At 32.9% G+C, this 13,969-nt stretch overlaps 1 protein-coding gene across 1 annotated transcript in view; it reads right to left on the bottom strand.

Moving 5' to 3' along the window:
* LOC126878468 (cubilin-like) overlaps positions 1 to 13,969 on the bottom strand; it is a 447,168-nt gene that overhangs the window by 406,348 nt on the left and 26,851 nt on the right. Inside the window, exons 3-4 of the mRNA XM_050641213.1 lie at positions 2,697 to 3,008; positions 1,403 to 1,506 (exon numbers count right to left, since the gene is read on the bottom strand). Of these exons, the coding sequence (XP_050497170.1) occupies positions 1,403 to 1,506; positions 2,697 to 3,008 (416 nt within the window). The remainder of the gene's footprint in view (positions 1 to 1,402; positions 1,507 to 2,696; positions 3,009 to 13,969) is intronic.

The following is a 13,969-nucleotide window of genomic DNA, read 5'->3' as shown; positions in this document are numbered from 1 at the left end:
CCCGTTAGTGGTGACTCACCCTGTATATGTTTGTATATGTATGTGCAGCAGTTTCCAGAATATGGAGGAGACCTATATCCAACAATGGATGCAAGAGGTTGAAGAATGATGATGATGATGCAATCATGCAAGTCTTAAGAGGCTTCTTTATAGGAGACGCTTAGGTCACAGGTCAAGGGACACCTTCATACAATGGACTCTGTAGCAGAGAACCTAAAACCATCAACCGTATCTTGCACAACTGAAAGATATTAGATCGCAGGCGGCGAACATATTTTCTTCTTCTTCTTGTGCCACTCCTATCGGAGATTGGAAATCATCAAGGCTACCCTGACCTTGTTTAAAGCTGACCTAAAAAGTTCATTAGTGGTGCAGCCAAACCACTCTCTCAAATTCCGCAACCATGACATTCTTCTACGGCCTGGATTCCGTTATATTTTGAAGTAATGCGTATTTATGACCTCTCATCAGGTGACCCAAATACTCGAGTTTTCTTCGTTTTATCGTTAACAAAATGTCTGGGTCTATTCCTATCGTTCGTATTACTTCAAGGTTTGTGATTCTTTCAACCCAACTTATCTTCAGCATTTGACGGTAGCACCACATCTCGAAACTTTCAATATTTTTTATGTTGTTCTGTTTGAGAGTCCAGGCCTCTATACCGTATAATAGCGTGTTAAATACGTAGCCTCTTAGCATTCTTAATCGTAGAGGGATGCTTATATCTCTGTTGCAGAAGAATTTTCTCATCTTTATGAAGGTGGCCCTGGCAATTTCGATACGTCTTTTTATTTCATTGTTTTGGTCTCCAGTTTCGTTTATTAAAGTTCCCAAGTATTTGTAACTTGGTACTTTTTCAATTTGAATGCCGTTCATACTAATATGTGCTGGTTGTGTCATGTTTTTACTGGAGACCATATACTTGGTTTTTTTTATATTGATATTTATGCCATAATTGTTGCAAGCAATATTTATGTTTGTAAGTAATCGTTGTAATTCTTCTACTGTTCTTGCAACTAATACAGTGTCGTCCGCGTGTCGAATAATATTTACAACCTCTCCATTGATTACGATTCCTTAATCTGCTTGCAAAAGGGCTTCCTGGCAGATACTTTCACTATATACATTAAATAGTAGTGGTGACAAAATGCATCCCTGTCGTACTCCTCTACGTATTTCTATTGCTTTTGATATCTCTTTTGATATCTCTGAACATCTTTTGGAGACTACTAAATGATTCCAAAAACATATGGTACCCGTTCACTAGACCTCTACAAGCTGACAAAGGTTCCAGAATCCTGGAATAGGTATCATGAAGGAATGCCAACTGGCTGCAGTACAAACATTTTATAACAGACGGCTGCCGAAAAAAGTAAATTTTTATTAAAAGTATTATACATACCGGTAAGAACCAGGTGTATTTACACATACGGCACCATTTTGACAACCCAAATCAGTACCTTGAAATCTGTTACATTCGTTCACATCAACAGTACAATCAGAACCCTAAAATACAGTAAAAATCATTTTGTTTCCATTATAAACGTTTTGGGACATATACAGGGTGTTTCATTAATAGTTGGAAATATTTTAACTGTAGATTCCTGGGCTCAAAATATTAATGTTTAACCCAAATCACCTACATAGTCCGAAAATGCTTCCTGAAGAGCTCTTTGAAGATGGCGTCTTGTAATTAGTTTTTTTAATACCTCTAGAACGCTTCAATTTAGAAAAACGGAAACTGGTACGCCTATTTATATTCCAAAGATAAATTGATTTCATAAATTGCTACTAGTACCGGTCATAGGCGTCCGTTTTGGGTAGGGTAACGGTTATTTTATCGCATAACTTTTTTGTCTTTAATTTCTAAGAATTTTTAATAATGGATTAATAAATTGTGAGGTATTCTAGTACTAAAAGGTACCCTTGCTTAAAGGCGATAGGATAACCGTTTTCTATAAAATTCGATTTGAACATTTTGCGTTTCTTGAATTTGAAAAAATAAAAATAAAACTATTTAGAAAAACGAAAACTGGTACGTTTATCTATATTCCAGAGATTTTCATCAACTGCGAATTTCTAGTACCGGTCATATGCGTCCGTTTTAGGTAGGTCAACGGTTATTTTATCGCATTTTTGGTGTCTTTAATTTTAAGCCATTTTTGACACTATATTAATAAATTATTAGGTATTCTAATACTAAAAGTTACTCTTTCTTTCGTAGTAAAGTGGGTAAAAGAAACCGTTTTTTTTTTTAATATTTTTTCAAATTTTGTTCAAATTAAAAAACGAAAAATGTTCTGTTTAAACTTTCTTTTTAAATAAATTTTAATTTAAAACACAATTTAATAATCCAGTGTCAAAAATGCTTAAAAGTTAAAGACAAAAAAGTTATGCGATAAATAACCGTTGCCCTACCCAAAAGGGACACCTATGACCGGTACTAGAGATTCGCAATCTATAGAATCGATTTATCTTTGGAAGATAAATAGACGTACCAGTTTTCTTTTTTCTAAATAAAAGCATTCTAGAGTTACGCCGTCTTGAACGAGCTTTAGCTCCCTTAAAAAGCATTTTCGGACTACGTGATTTGGGTTAAACCTCAATATTTTGAGCCCAGGAATCTGCAGTTAAAGTATTTCCAATTATTAATGAATCACTCTGTACATATATACATATACATATATAGTACTTACTTCCCACTGCGGGGGACACTGGCAAAAATAACTGCCAAACAAATCCTGACAAGTGCCTCCATTTTTACAAGGATTGCTAGCGCAGTCATCTCTTGTTAGGATGACCAGCATGGCAGTGATTCTTTTCTGAAGCAAATCGACTCTCCTACTGAGTTTTCTGAAAGACATTCTGGATATCCCTTGCGTGGCATTTGTGAAATTGCCTTCCATGATAGGATTCTCAAAAGATTTGGTTTCCAGTGCTTCCAGTCGGTCACTGTATGACGTCAGGGTGTGTTGGTACGATGCTGTTAGTTTTATTGCACTTTGAGCCTGAAAGAGTAAGAAATAAATATGAGTATATACTATTATGTATCACTTTATCAATCAAAGATAGAGTAAAAATTTAAATTTTTAATTATAACGCGGGCACATAAATTTGATACACCCTGTATATTGATTTGAACTATTTAGTAGAAGGTAGCTTTTACGCAGTGGGTTTCTCCTTAATGAGTTTTTCCCTGAAGACTTAAAGACATTTGTAAATACAGTGAAGTGAAATGACAATTTATTTCGGATTATAATTTAAAAAGATTGTTTGTTACGGGAAGGGAAAATCCACAGGTAGCTGTAATTATTAGTTTTTAGAAAAGTAAAGGTAGAGAGATTTGGAATTTTAAGGCTGTTTGTTTTAAGCACAAGAGTATTTGTATAGTTTCCGGAAAGTGATTAGGATGAGTAGAAGTATTGTTTGAAAGAATGCCTGGTTTTTCGAATGAAAAAGAGAAATGTTTCTGATTGGATTGGCAATTTAGAATGGGGAAAGGGAAGTTTGAATGTTGGGACAGTTTTGGAAAAGAAACATCATTGTGTTGCGGGCATCCGAGAAGGGCAGTCGAAAGTTTTCGCGTAGAGTTCAGAAGCAAGTACTAGTGGTTTTGTTTGTTAGTGGAGAGTAGCTGAAAAGTGGAACGAGAGACAAATCAAATCGAGAAGAAATACCTCTTTGATTCTGTAAAGTCCAAGAGAGTAAGTTACAAGATTTATCGTTATTAAAATTATTTGTGACACCAAGTAAAAAAGATACTTGGTCTCAGGAGATGATTATTGAGAGAAAGAAATGAGAGAGTTTTGGAGTTTATTGAACGAGTACTGGTTAAAAGCGGCCTGGCTTGTGTTTTGGAGAAATAGTTGCTAGTATGCTGCTGGAGTGATGCTGAGAACGGAGAGGGCTTTGATTGGTAGCCTAACATAATCAACAAGGAAGAGCGGTTTGGGTCAAGAGGAGACATCATTGTGTGTGAATCAAAAAGGTCAGTCAATAACTTATGTGATAGATGTTCTTTATAATCAGAAGTTAAGATATTTGCGTAAAAGCATATGAATTAAGGTTCCAACATTTCAATAATTTAATAGGAAGTATAAGTAGTTTTGCAAATACCTAAATTTGTTTGTTTAGCTTATTTTATAAATGGTATCAGGAACAAAGCGATAAATATTTGTTTAAATTGGATTAATTATATGGTAAAAGTTTCATTTGGACAATTATGCCCACAGGATTTAATTGATAGATTTTCAGAGCATTGCTTTTGATAATAAAGGTATTTGTATGTGTTTATTTATGATTTCTCTATTCATTTCCTTTTCCTATTTTATTCCGATAAGGATCAACTAAGAGATACTGAAGCCACGAGAAAGGATAAATATAACCTAAGATAATTTTAGTTAATTTTTATGACAAAAAGGCACCCTGAGATTTTTTTATTAATTGTTTATGTATGATTTGCGACAATTCCATAATTAATTCAATAGATACTCAATTAAAATAAAAGTAATAGAAAGCAGAACACAACAATACATACACTAATTACAAAAAGTACCTATCGCATAATTTTTTAAACAAAGAAGTTTAAAAAGATTGTTTAATTTTTAGCAGAATGTTATAATACTCGTCTATCGTCTCCTTTAGGAGTCTACAAACCCATAACATTTCGAGTTGAAGCGTGTTTTTTCCGAAAACACAAACAGTAAACAAAACGTTGTTAAAGGAGAATATTTATTTTGGACCTTTGTGTTCGAGAATTTGATCTGTGCACTATGTCTGATTGAGTTTTCAATGAGGAGTTGCGTTGTTACAAAAAATTAGTAATATAACGTCAGAAGGTTTAATTGGAGATGGACGATCGCAGCAGTATCTTGCTAATATTATGGAAATCCACCAATCCAGCGTTTCAAGAGCTTTAAAAAGGTATGGAAAAAGTGGAGGATATACAAGAAGGCCACTTCCAGGACGTCCCATGTGCATGAACACAATAGCAGATGGAGTGGAAGGCGGAGTACACTAAGGCGCAATGGACTAAAAAGCTCATACCGAACGCGGGGCTGTGGTACCGATGCAGCTTTAAGAGGGTCAACTTCTTTTTTACCCAATTCTTGACCGGACATGGGTCTTTCAGATCATTCACGCACAGAATCGGAAAAGCGAATGACGACCTATGCCGGACCTGCCACGTGAGGGAGGACGCAGAACACAGCGTTTTCCAATGTAACGTTTTTACTCAAGAACGGGTAAGGCTTCGAAATAGATTCGGCGACATTGGCCCACATAATATAATACATATTGCGACCCAGAATAAAAATAATTTTGAATTTATAATAGACGCGGTCACTAAAATAATAAAGCAAAGAGCTACAATTAAACGGGTTGAGCAAAACGGTTGAGATCGGCAAAAAAAATTAAAAAAAAAAAACAAAATAATTATTAACAAAAAGACACTTTAGCACACTTACATTTACGGCATAAGAGACACATGACCCTAATTCTTTCCTAGGGCCCATTCCCAGTTTTTCACCTAGAAGAGGCCAATTTGTCCTATAGTAGGATCTGAGTTACTTCCCCCAAGCTCTATCCGTCTGCCGCGTTTAGGAGGGCGTGAATAGTATGGGAGATCACGAAAATGTTTCCTCCTTTTGAGGATTTCATTCACAGACTGCGCGGAATATCCCCAAGTATCGTTCACTAAGGAACACGTCCAGGGATTTTCCAGTTCGGAAGAGGGGGTGGTTTTAGTTGGTAGGCGGCTGGTTATGGGGAGCACGCGGGACGCATGGATCATATTCTGGTGTGTGGGTCCTAGCATGTTGTCCTCTCCTGTCCGAGTCCAACAGTACTAGGGACACCTTCCCTAGTCTGCTAAGAGCGTTTCACCTCAATAAAAAAAAAAGTGCATGAACCCCCCAGATGAACGTTATTTATATCTGCAGACTTTGTGTACGCATCATGTTACAGCTAGACAACTGCGAAATGATCTTTCCACAGCCTGTAATGTTCGAATAAGTGCCAATTCGGTTAGAAACAGATCAAGAGAATTTGGAATCAGAGCCAGAATGCCTGTTTCTGCTCCACTGTTAACGAGAGCACATCGTATGGCATGTTTAAGTTTTGCACCAGGACATGTCGATTTGGACATTACCGACTGTCTAAAATTCTTTTTATTGATGGGACAAGATTTGCACTTTGTGGATAAGACAGTGCAAAGTGCGAGTCGTATTCACAAAGTGCAAATCTTGACTCACAAGTAAAAACAATATTAGTCCAGTCGTTAATTTCCCAATCGACATGTTCTGGTGCAAAACTTACACGTGCTATAAGGTGTGCTGTCGTTAACAGTGGAGCACTAGCAGGCATTCTGGCTCTGATTGCAAATTCCTTTAATATATTTCTAACCGAGCATTATGGGCCATGGACTGTGAAAAGGTCATTTCGCAGTTGTCTAGCTCTAACATGATGTGTACGCAAAGTCTGCAGATATAAATAACGTTCATCACCTGGAATGTCCTGGAACTGGTCTTCTTGTGTATCCTCCACTTCCTCTCTATACCTTCCTAAAGCTCTTGAAACGCTGGATTGGCCGATTCCGATAACATCAGCAAGATGTTGCTTCGATCGTCCATCTCCAATTAAAGCTACAATTTGGGCTGCTTCTTCTGACGTTATATTACTCATTTTTTGTAAGAACGTCCTCATTAAAAACTCAAGCAGACATAGTGGACAGATCAAATTCTCTAAATGTCCAAAATAAATATTCTGTTTTAACAACGTTTTGTTTACTGTTTTTTTTTTTGTTTGTTTATTCTTTGTTCTCGAACACTACTACTACTTGTCGCTTTATAACGTTCTTCGCCATTTTCCGACTTCCTATCGCCACTTCGTTGGTTGTTCCATAGGTCCTCTTCGATGGCCCTCTCTCTCTCTCTCTCTCTCAGCTCTTTATTTATGTCTTCGCTCCAACTTTTTCTCGGTCTATCTCGGTCTCTCTCTCCTTCTGGTTGCCATTTTAGTATTTCCTTTGGTATTCGTTGTTCATCCATTCTTTGTGTGTTCTGAACCAGACAAGTTGTTTTGTTGTTAGGCCATCTGTAATTGTTCGTTTGATTCCCATTATTTCTCTAATGTGTTCGTTGGTAATCCTTTCTCTTCTAGATCTTCCGGCGGCTCTTCTCTAAAAATCCATTTCCGTTGCTCTCAGCGTTGCCAGTGTTCTTTCTTTCAGTGGCCATACCTCACAGCTGTATAAAGTGATACTTTTTACTATAGTCTCATATTATCCTCTTTTTATTTTCTTTGCTGATCGATTGGTCCTATAAAATGCTGTTTAACATTGTGATGGCTTTCCTCCCTGACGTATTTCTCACTCTTATGGCTTTGTCTAATGTTACATCGTGTGAAATAGTGATACCTAAATATTTGTCGTCACAGCAGTGCTTTATCGTGGTGTTATCGTCTAATATGAAATCTTTTTGTTCTCCTCCAATGCACAAGTATTCGGTTTTCTTTTTATTTACTTCTAGACCCCATATATCATACTCTTCAATTAATTTTCGTGCCATATAATTTAAATCATCATAATCTTGAGCCATTATTCTTCTTCTTCTTCAGGTGCCGTCCTCGTTCCGAAGTTTGGCTATCATCAAGGCTATGCGTATTTTTGATACCGTAGATCTAAATAATTGGCAGCTGCTGCACTTGTACCAATCTCTTAAATTCTTCAACCATGAATGTTTTCTTCTGCCAATGGATCTTTTACCTATTATTTTTCCCTGAATAATTAATTGTAGTAGCTGGTACTTTTGTCCCCTCATTATATGTCCCAAGTATTGCAGTTTGCGCTTTTTAATAGTAAGCGCAAGTTCTTTTTCTTTCTGCATCCTTCGCAACACTTCCATGTTTGTCACTCTCTCTGTCCACGATATTCTCAGTATCCTGCGGTACATCCACATCTCGGCCATTATTACCAGGGCCTATTTTACCACTAGGCCCGTGAAGCACCTGCCTCGGGCCCGCATTTTAATAGGGCCCGGAAAGATCACCAAAACAATTTTTTATTGCAGTAACAAAATAAATTTTCAAAATTCTTTCATTTTACAAACAGAAAATGATTAATGATTATTCCATTGTTGATTTCTAAGCGACTTCACCTATCACAAATACATCTCCGTCAGCTATAGAAAACGACAATGTCAATAACTCTTTTCCAAGCCATGGCCAAACAGGAAATTCAACAATATTTTATAAATAATCAGCCGAATCAATATATTGATAAAATTAGTGAATGTGTTACAGAACTGGATAAAAAAACCAGTCATTTGCAAAGTGCGATTTTTGTTAAAGGAAAGCTAATGGGGAAAAATTCTTCGCAAGTGGTTAGTGTACAGTCCTAAATGTAGCCTAATTTATTGTTACGTTTGTAAACTGATTTCCATAAAAATTATTGTTCTAACTTTCCATGCGTATAATGACTGGAAAAATATCAATAGAACATTTTATTCCACATGAGCGATATCCTGAACACATTTTCATCAATTGGTACGTTAGTCAAGAGAAATAGTACAGCAGGACAAATTGTAACAATGGAAAAAAGTTATTTAGAAGAAGAGGAACATTGGAGAAACGAAAGAAAATTTAAATATTACATAGAGTATAGAGTGTCACATCAGCTCGATGTTTTGGTTATCAAAATAAATACAGATTTGAAGTATTGCACAGTCATACAGGTTGATGGTTCACATTTTTTAAGATACTCAGCTGAAATTTAAATTTTAAACGTAGCCTACTACAAATCCACAAACAGTAGGAGTAAATTTTTGATAGTTTGCTTCGCGTTAGACATATCAAAAAAAGTTATGTGAAAAAAGTGGTTCCAAATATTATTCCAACCTCACATACCAAATTTCATGACTAAATTCGCACTTTCAGTTTTTTCATTATTTATTGTTGTCAGGATCCTAAAACTTAAAATTGGCTGGCCCGAGATGCATCTCGGGACAGCTGAGATGAATTTTAGGGTCCTGATTACAAATACTAAAAAAACTAAAACTGCGAATTTTGTCATGCAATTCGGTATGTGGGGTTAGAATAAGATTTGGAAGTACTTTTTTAAATAACTTTTTCCGATATCTCTAACTTGAAGCAAAATATAGAAAATTTACCCTGTTGTGCCGCGTGTGCCTACAGACCGTGGTTAAAATTAAAATTTCAATTGAGTATCTTAAAAAATGTGAATCTTCATCCTGTATGCAAAACTTCAAATCTGTATTTATTTTGATAGCGGAAATATAGACCTGGCTTCATCATAAATGCGACACACTGTATTTAAACAATGTTTAATTGTTTAAATATAAATTTTATTTATTGTTAATAAAAAGGTAAATTTCTGGTGCAGCTATATTTCTATTAAATAATTTATTTATTTAAAAAAGTTATTCTTATTATTAATAAATCATATTTAGGGGCCCGAAAATTGTGTAATGCCTCGGGCCTGATTTGAGGTAAAATATGCTCTGATTATTACTAGTCCAGGGCGCATCTGTTTTGAGATGGACGTTGAGAGGTGACTCAAATTTTTTTGCAGAAATTGCTTGAAAATAACTCAAATAATAATATTTGAGTTATCCTTCCACTCAAAATGGTCCGGAACATTATTTAAATAATCAAAATGTCAAAATATGAAGGAAAAATTTGATTTTTTTATTGGTTTTTTGATTACAACTTTAAAACTATTCATTTCTGAGAAAAGTTGTACTAACATAAAAGTTGCATAATTAAATTTGCTACAATATAGAATTAGTTGAAAATTTAAAAAATAGTCACCCTTGTTGCAAAATAGCAATAATTGCGAAAAAAAAACATACAAAAACAAGTATTCGGATTTTACGTTTTTCAACCATTTATACTACACTTAGGACCTTCATATTTTACCCAGAAAAACTTTATGATATAGTAAAACAACACTGTACATTTCATTTACATTTTGCAATCCAGCTTTCGCAAAAAAATTCATATTTTTAAAATGTCGCAGGACTGAAAATAAAGCAGATAACAAATTGATTTTTTTTGCTTATGGAAGTGTACTGTACCTTTCATTTGCAATTTGCGAAATAAAAATCGATTAATTAGCACGGCGTCAGAAATTTTTTTAAATAAACATTAATTTTTGGTGCTACGCGCAGGACAACGGTGTTAGATTCACACAAGTTGATTTCCACCAAAAATTTCTTCCAATCTTTATCTAATATATTATTTTCTTATTTTATATTTTGTTGTATTTTAAAATTTAAATTCCACAAAAAGCAAACTAATTTTATTACTGTTTGTAAAATATTGTTTAAACAATTGCATATGTTTAAAAATAATAAACTTTTATTCTCTAAGTTAAAATATATGAACAAAGAAAGTTTTTGCTAAAAAAGTGTTATTTGAAAGGATAGAGTATGTGTTATTATTTTGCAATAAACAAATTTACTTATTTATATCGAAATGTAATATGAAACGTACAGTACACTTCTATATGCAAAAAAAAAATTTCAACTTGCTATCTTCTTTATTTTCAGTCCTGTAACATTTTGAAAAAATGAATTTTTTTTGCAAAAGCTGGATTTCAAAATTTATTTTGCAATATCTATTGAACCGATCCTTATGAAATTTACAATATTGTTTTACTGTATCATAAAGTTTTTCTGGGTGAAACATGAAGGTCCTACGTGTAGCATAACTGGTTGAAAAACGTAAAATGCCAATACTTGTTTTTGTATGTTTTTTTCGCAATTATTGCTATTTTTCAACAAGGGTGACTATTTGTTAAATTTTTAACCAATTCTATATTGTAGGAAATTTAATATACACAACATTTATGTCAGTACAACTTTTCTCGGAAATGAATACTTTTAAAGTTATAATCAAAAAACCAAGAAAGAAATCGAATTTTTCCTTCATTTTTTGACATTTTGATTATTTAAACAATGTTCCGGACCTTTTTGAGAGGGAGGATAACTCAAATATTATTATTTAAGTTATTTTCAAGCAATTTGTGCAAAAAAATTTGAGTCACCTTTCAACGTCCAAATGTACTAATATTTTTACAGATGCGCCCTGGTCTATACTTAATCGTCTGCAAAGTTGAGCGTAGGTTAGGTATATACCATAGTATTGGTGAGCGGTATCCCCATTGTCCTACATTTTTGTTTCCATCTTTTTAAAGCACTTTCGTGTACTCAAACATAAATGTCCAAAATAAATATTCTGTTTTAAATCGTTTTGTTTACTGTTTTTTTTTTCTGCAAAAACATGCTTCAACTTAAATTGTTATGGGTTTGTAGACACCTAAAGAAGACGATGCATGAGTATTACAACAGTTTGCTAAAAATTAAAAATTGTTTTTAAATTTTTTTTCTGTTTCAAAAAGTATGCGATACTTTTTGTGATTAGTGTATATACGCATATATTTACGTATCCCCTTTACTTTTAATATGTGCTCAGAAGAAATGTTTAAAGAGGCACTAGAAGATATCAATTAAGGCATATCAATTAACGGAACACTAGTGAATAATTTCAGATTTCGCAAAAATCGCGATTTTTTCGATTTTTTGCACCCCATTCAAAAGCTAAATAGTTGACATAAAATTACAAAATTTAATTTTTTAGAACATTAAAGAACTTTAAAAATGCCGATTTTTGAGAGTTAAAAAGTTAATTTGTTGCTACGCAAACTGCAAAAGAAGTGAAAATCGTTATTTGTTAATAACTTTCACTAAAACTACCTTAGAACTTTAGTGTTTCACCCAAAGTTGGGTACTGGGGTACTTAACAAATCCTCAAAATTTGAGACCGATCCATTAATTATTTTAAGAGTTATTCTATTTGTTTATCCCAGAGACCTTTATTTTGCAATAACATAAGACAGAAAATAATGAAGATAGGGCAATTCTGCGTATGCCAAATGAAAGTAGAAAACTGTTGCTATCAAAATGTACTAAAAAAAGATAAAAAAATTATCTTATATGGTCAAAAATCCTAATGCCAAATTTGTGAAATTTTGTAGTTTATAAACATTTAGAATAACTTTAAAAATATTGTCCGTAGAAAAAATCATTTTACATATTAGAAAAGTTGGTATTTTACACGCATTTTTAAAAATTAGACCGATCAAATAAAATCACAATACATGTAAATCAAAATGTAATTCAGTACAGGTTGGAATAATTTTTTATCAAAGTTTAGGTCCAAACAAAAGATATTTTCAAGAAAGTATATGATTCATATGAGGGGATCATTGTTTAAATAATTTAAAATTGATAATTTTTGCACAAAATTTACTTGTATAACTGCTGCGGTAATTCGTGTTTTTATAAGGGATTTTACAATTTTTTTATGCAAAGACGAAGAAACAATCTTTTATATGAGACTTGCTAAATTAAATTTGACTCATAATTTATTTAAATAATTGTAAATGAATATTGAAAAACATATTTCCAAAAAAATATTATTTTGCAATATAAATAAGCACTATAAAATATTTTGTTTTGCAGAAAAAGTTGCGCTATAATATCACAATAAATTGACAAAAAAATTGGTTGATAAATATTGAGTAGTTTATGAGATATTTAATTTGTTTATAAAAAATTACAATTTTTTCAATTGCAAAGACGCGGTTGTTGCCTATAGAGTATACAAGTTTTTAAGATCTCATTTGTTTAGCCTTTATATACAGTGACCACGTAAAGGTTGGAATAAATTCATTTTCTCGAGAATAGACGATTTTGGAAAAAATCCCAAAACAGGTCAATTTTTATTTTTAAATTACGACTTTTCGGCATATATATCATACTAGTGACGTCACCCATATGGGCGTGATGACGTCATCAATGATTTTTTTAAATGAGAATAAGGGTCGTGTGATAGCTCATTTCAAAGGTAATTCAATTCTCTATTCAGTAGTATAAACATTAACATATTTATTTATACAGAGTGTCCAAAAAAGATTTTTTTTAATTAAATTTATTGACATAAAAAGAAGAATGTATGTAATTTATTTAATTCAAAATACATATTACTGCTCTCAGAAAACAAAAAAAATGTTTATTTAACAAATAAATATTGTTTTTTTGCTTAAATTCAATATTAATGCAGCCACCCACCTGCCTCTTGACAGATTGAACATTTAATTTAAGTGAAAAGCGATGATTATTTTTCAAATAAACATTTTTTTCTGTTTTCTGAGAGCAGTAAAATGTATTTTGAATTAAATAAATTACATACATTCAATTTTGTCAATAAATTTATTGCAAAATTTTTTTTGTGGAGACCCTGTAAAATATATATGTGTTAATGTTTGTACTATTGAATAGAGAATTGAATTACGTTATAAATGAGCTATCACACGACCCCTATTCTCATTTAAAAAAATCATCGATGACGTCATCACGCCCAGATGGGTGACGTCAGTAGTATGATATATATGCCAAGAAGTCGTAATTTAAAAATAAACATTAACTTTATTCTGGATTTTTTTCCAAAATCGTCCATTCTCGAGAAAATGAATTAATTCCAACCTTTACGTGCTCACTGTATATTTTCGATAAATGTATTGAAAAATCAAAATTTCAATTAAACACCCCTCCATAATGGCGTTTGAAAATTGGTATAATTTGATTTTAACTTATTTTTTTAATAACATCGCTGGGATTAAAAATTTTTAAATTATTTTTCAATATTCGTATTTTAGATAATTTTTGACATATCCGCAAAAAAATAAAAATTTTCTAGAAGCATTTTTGGCCGAGATAGCTTTTCCCAGTTTAAGAAATCATAATTTGTTTATTTATCAATATTGACATTTAAAAGTACGTGAGTACAGTTATTAACCTTAATGCTTAACAATGTCATATTATAAACATAATAAAAGTTGTAGAATATTTTAAAAAATGATGATATTCGTAGCACCTTAAATGAAAACTTT

The sequence above is a fragment of the Diabrotica virgifera genome, chromosome 10 (assembly GCF_917563875.1).
Source record: "Diabrotica virgifera virgifera chromosome 10, PGI_DIABVI_V3a".
NCBI lineage: Eukaryota > Metazoa > Arthropoda > Insecta > Coleoptera > Chrysomelidae > Diabrotica > Diabrotica virgifera.
Note: the sequence above shows the minus strand (reverse complement) of the source record. Positions and strands in the feature narration are given on the sequence as shown.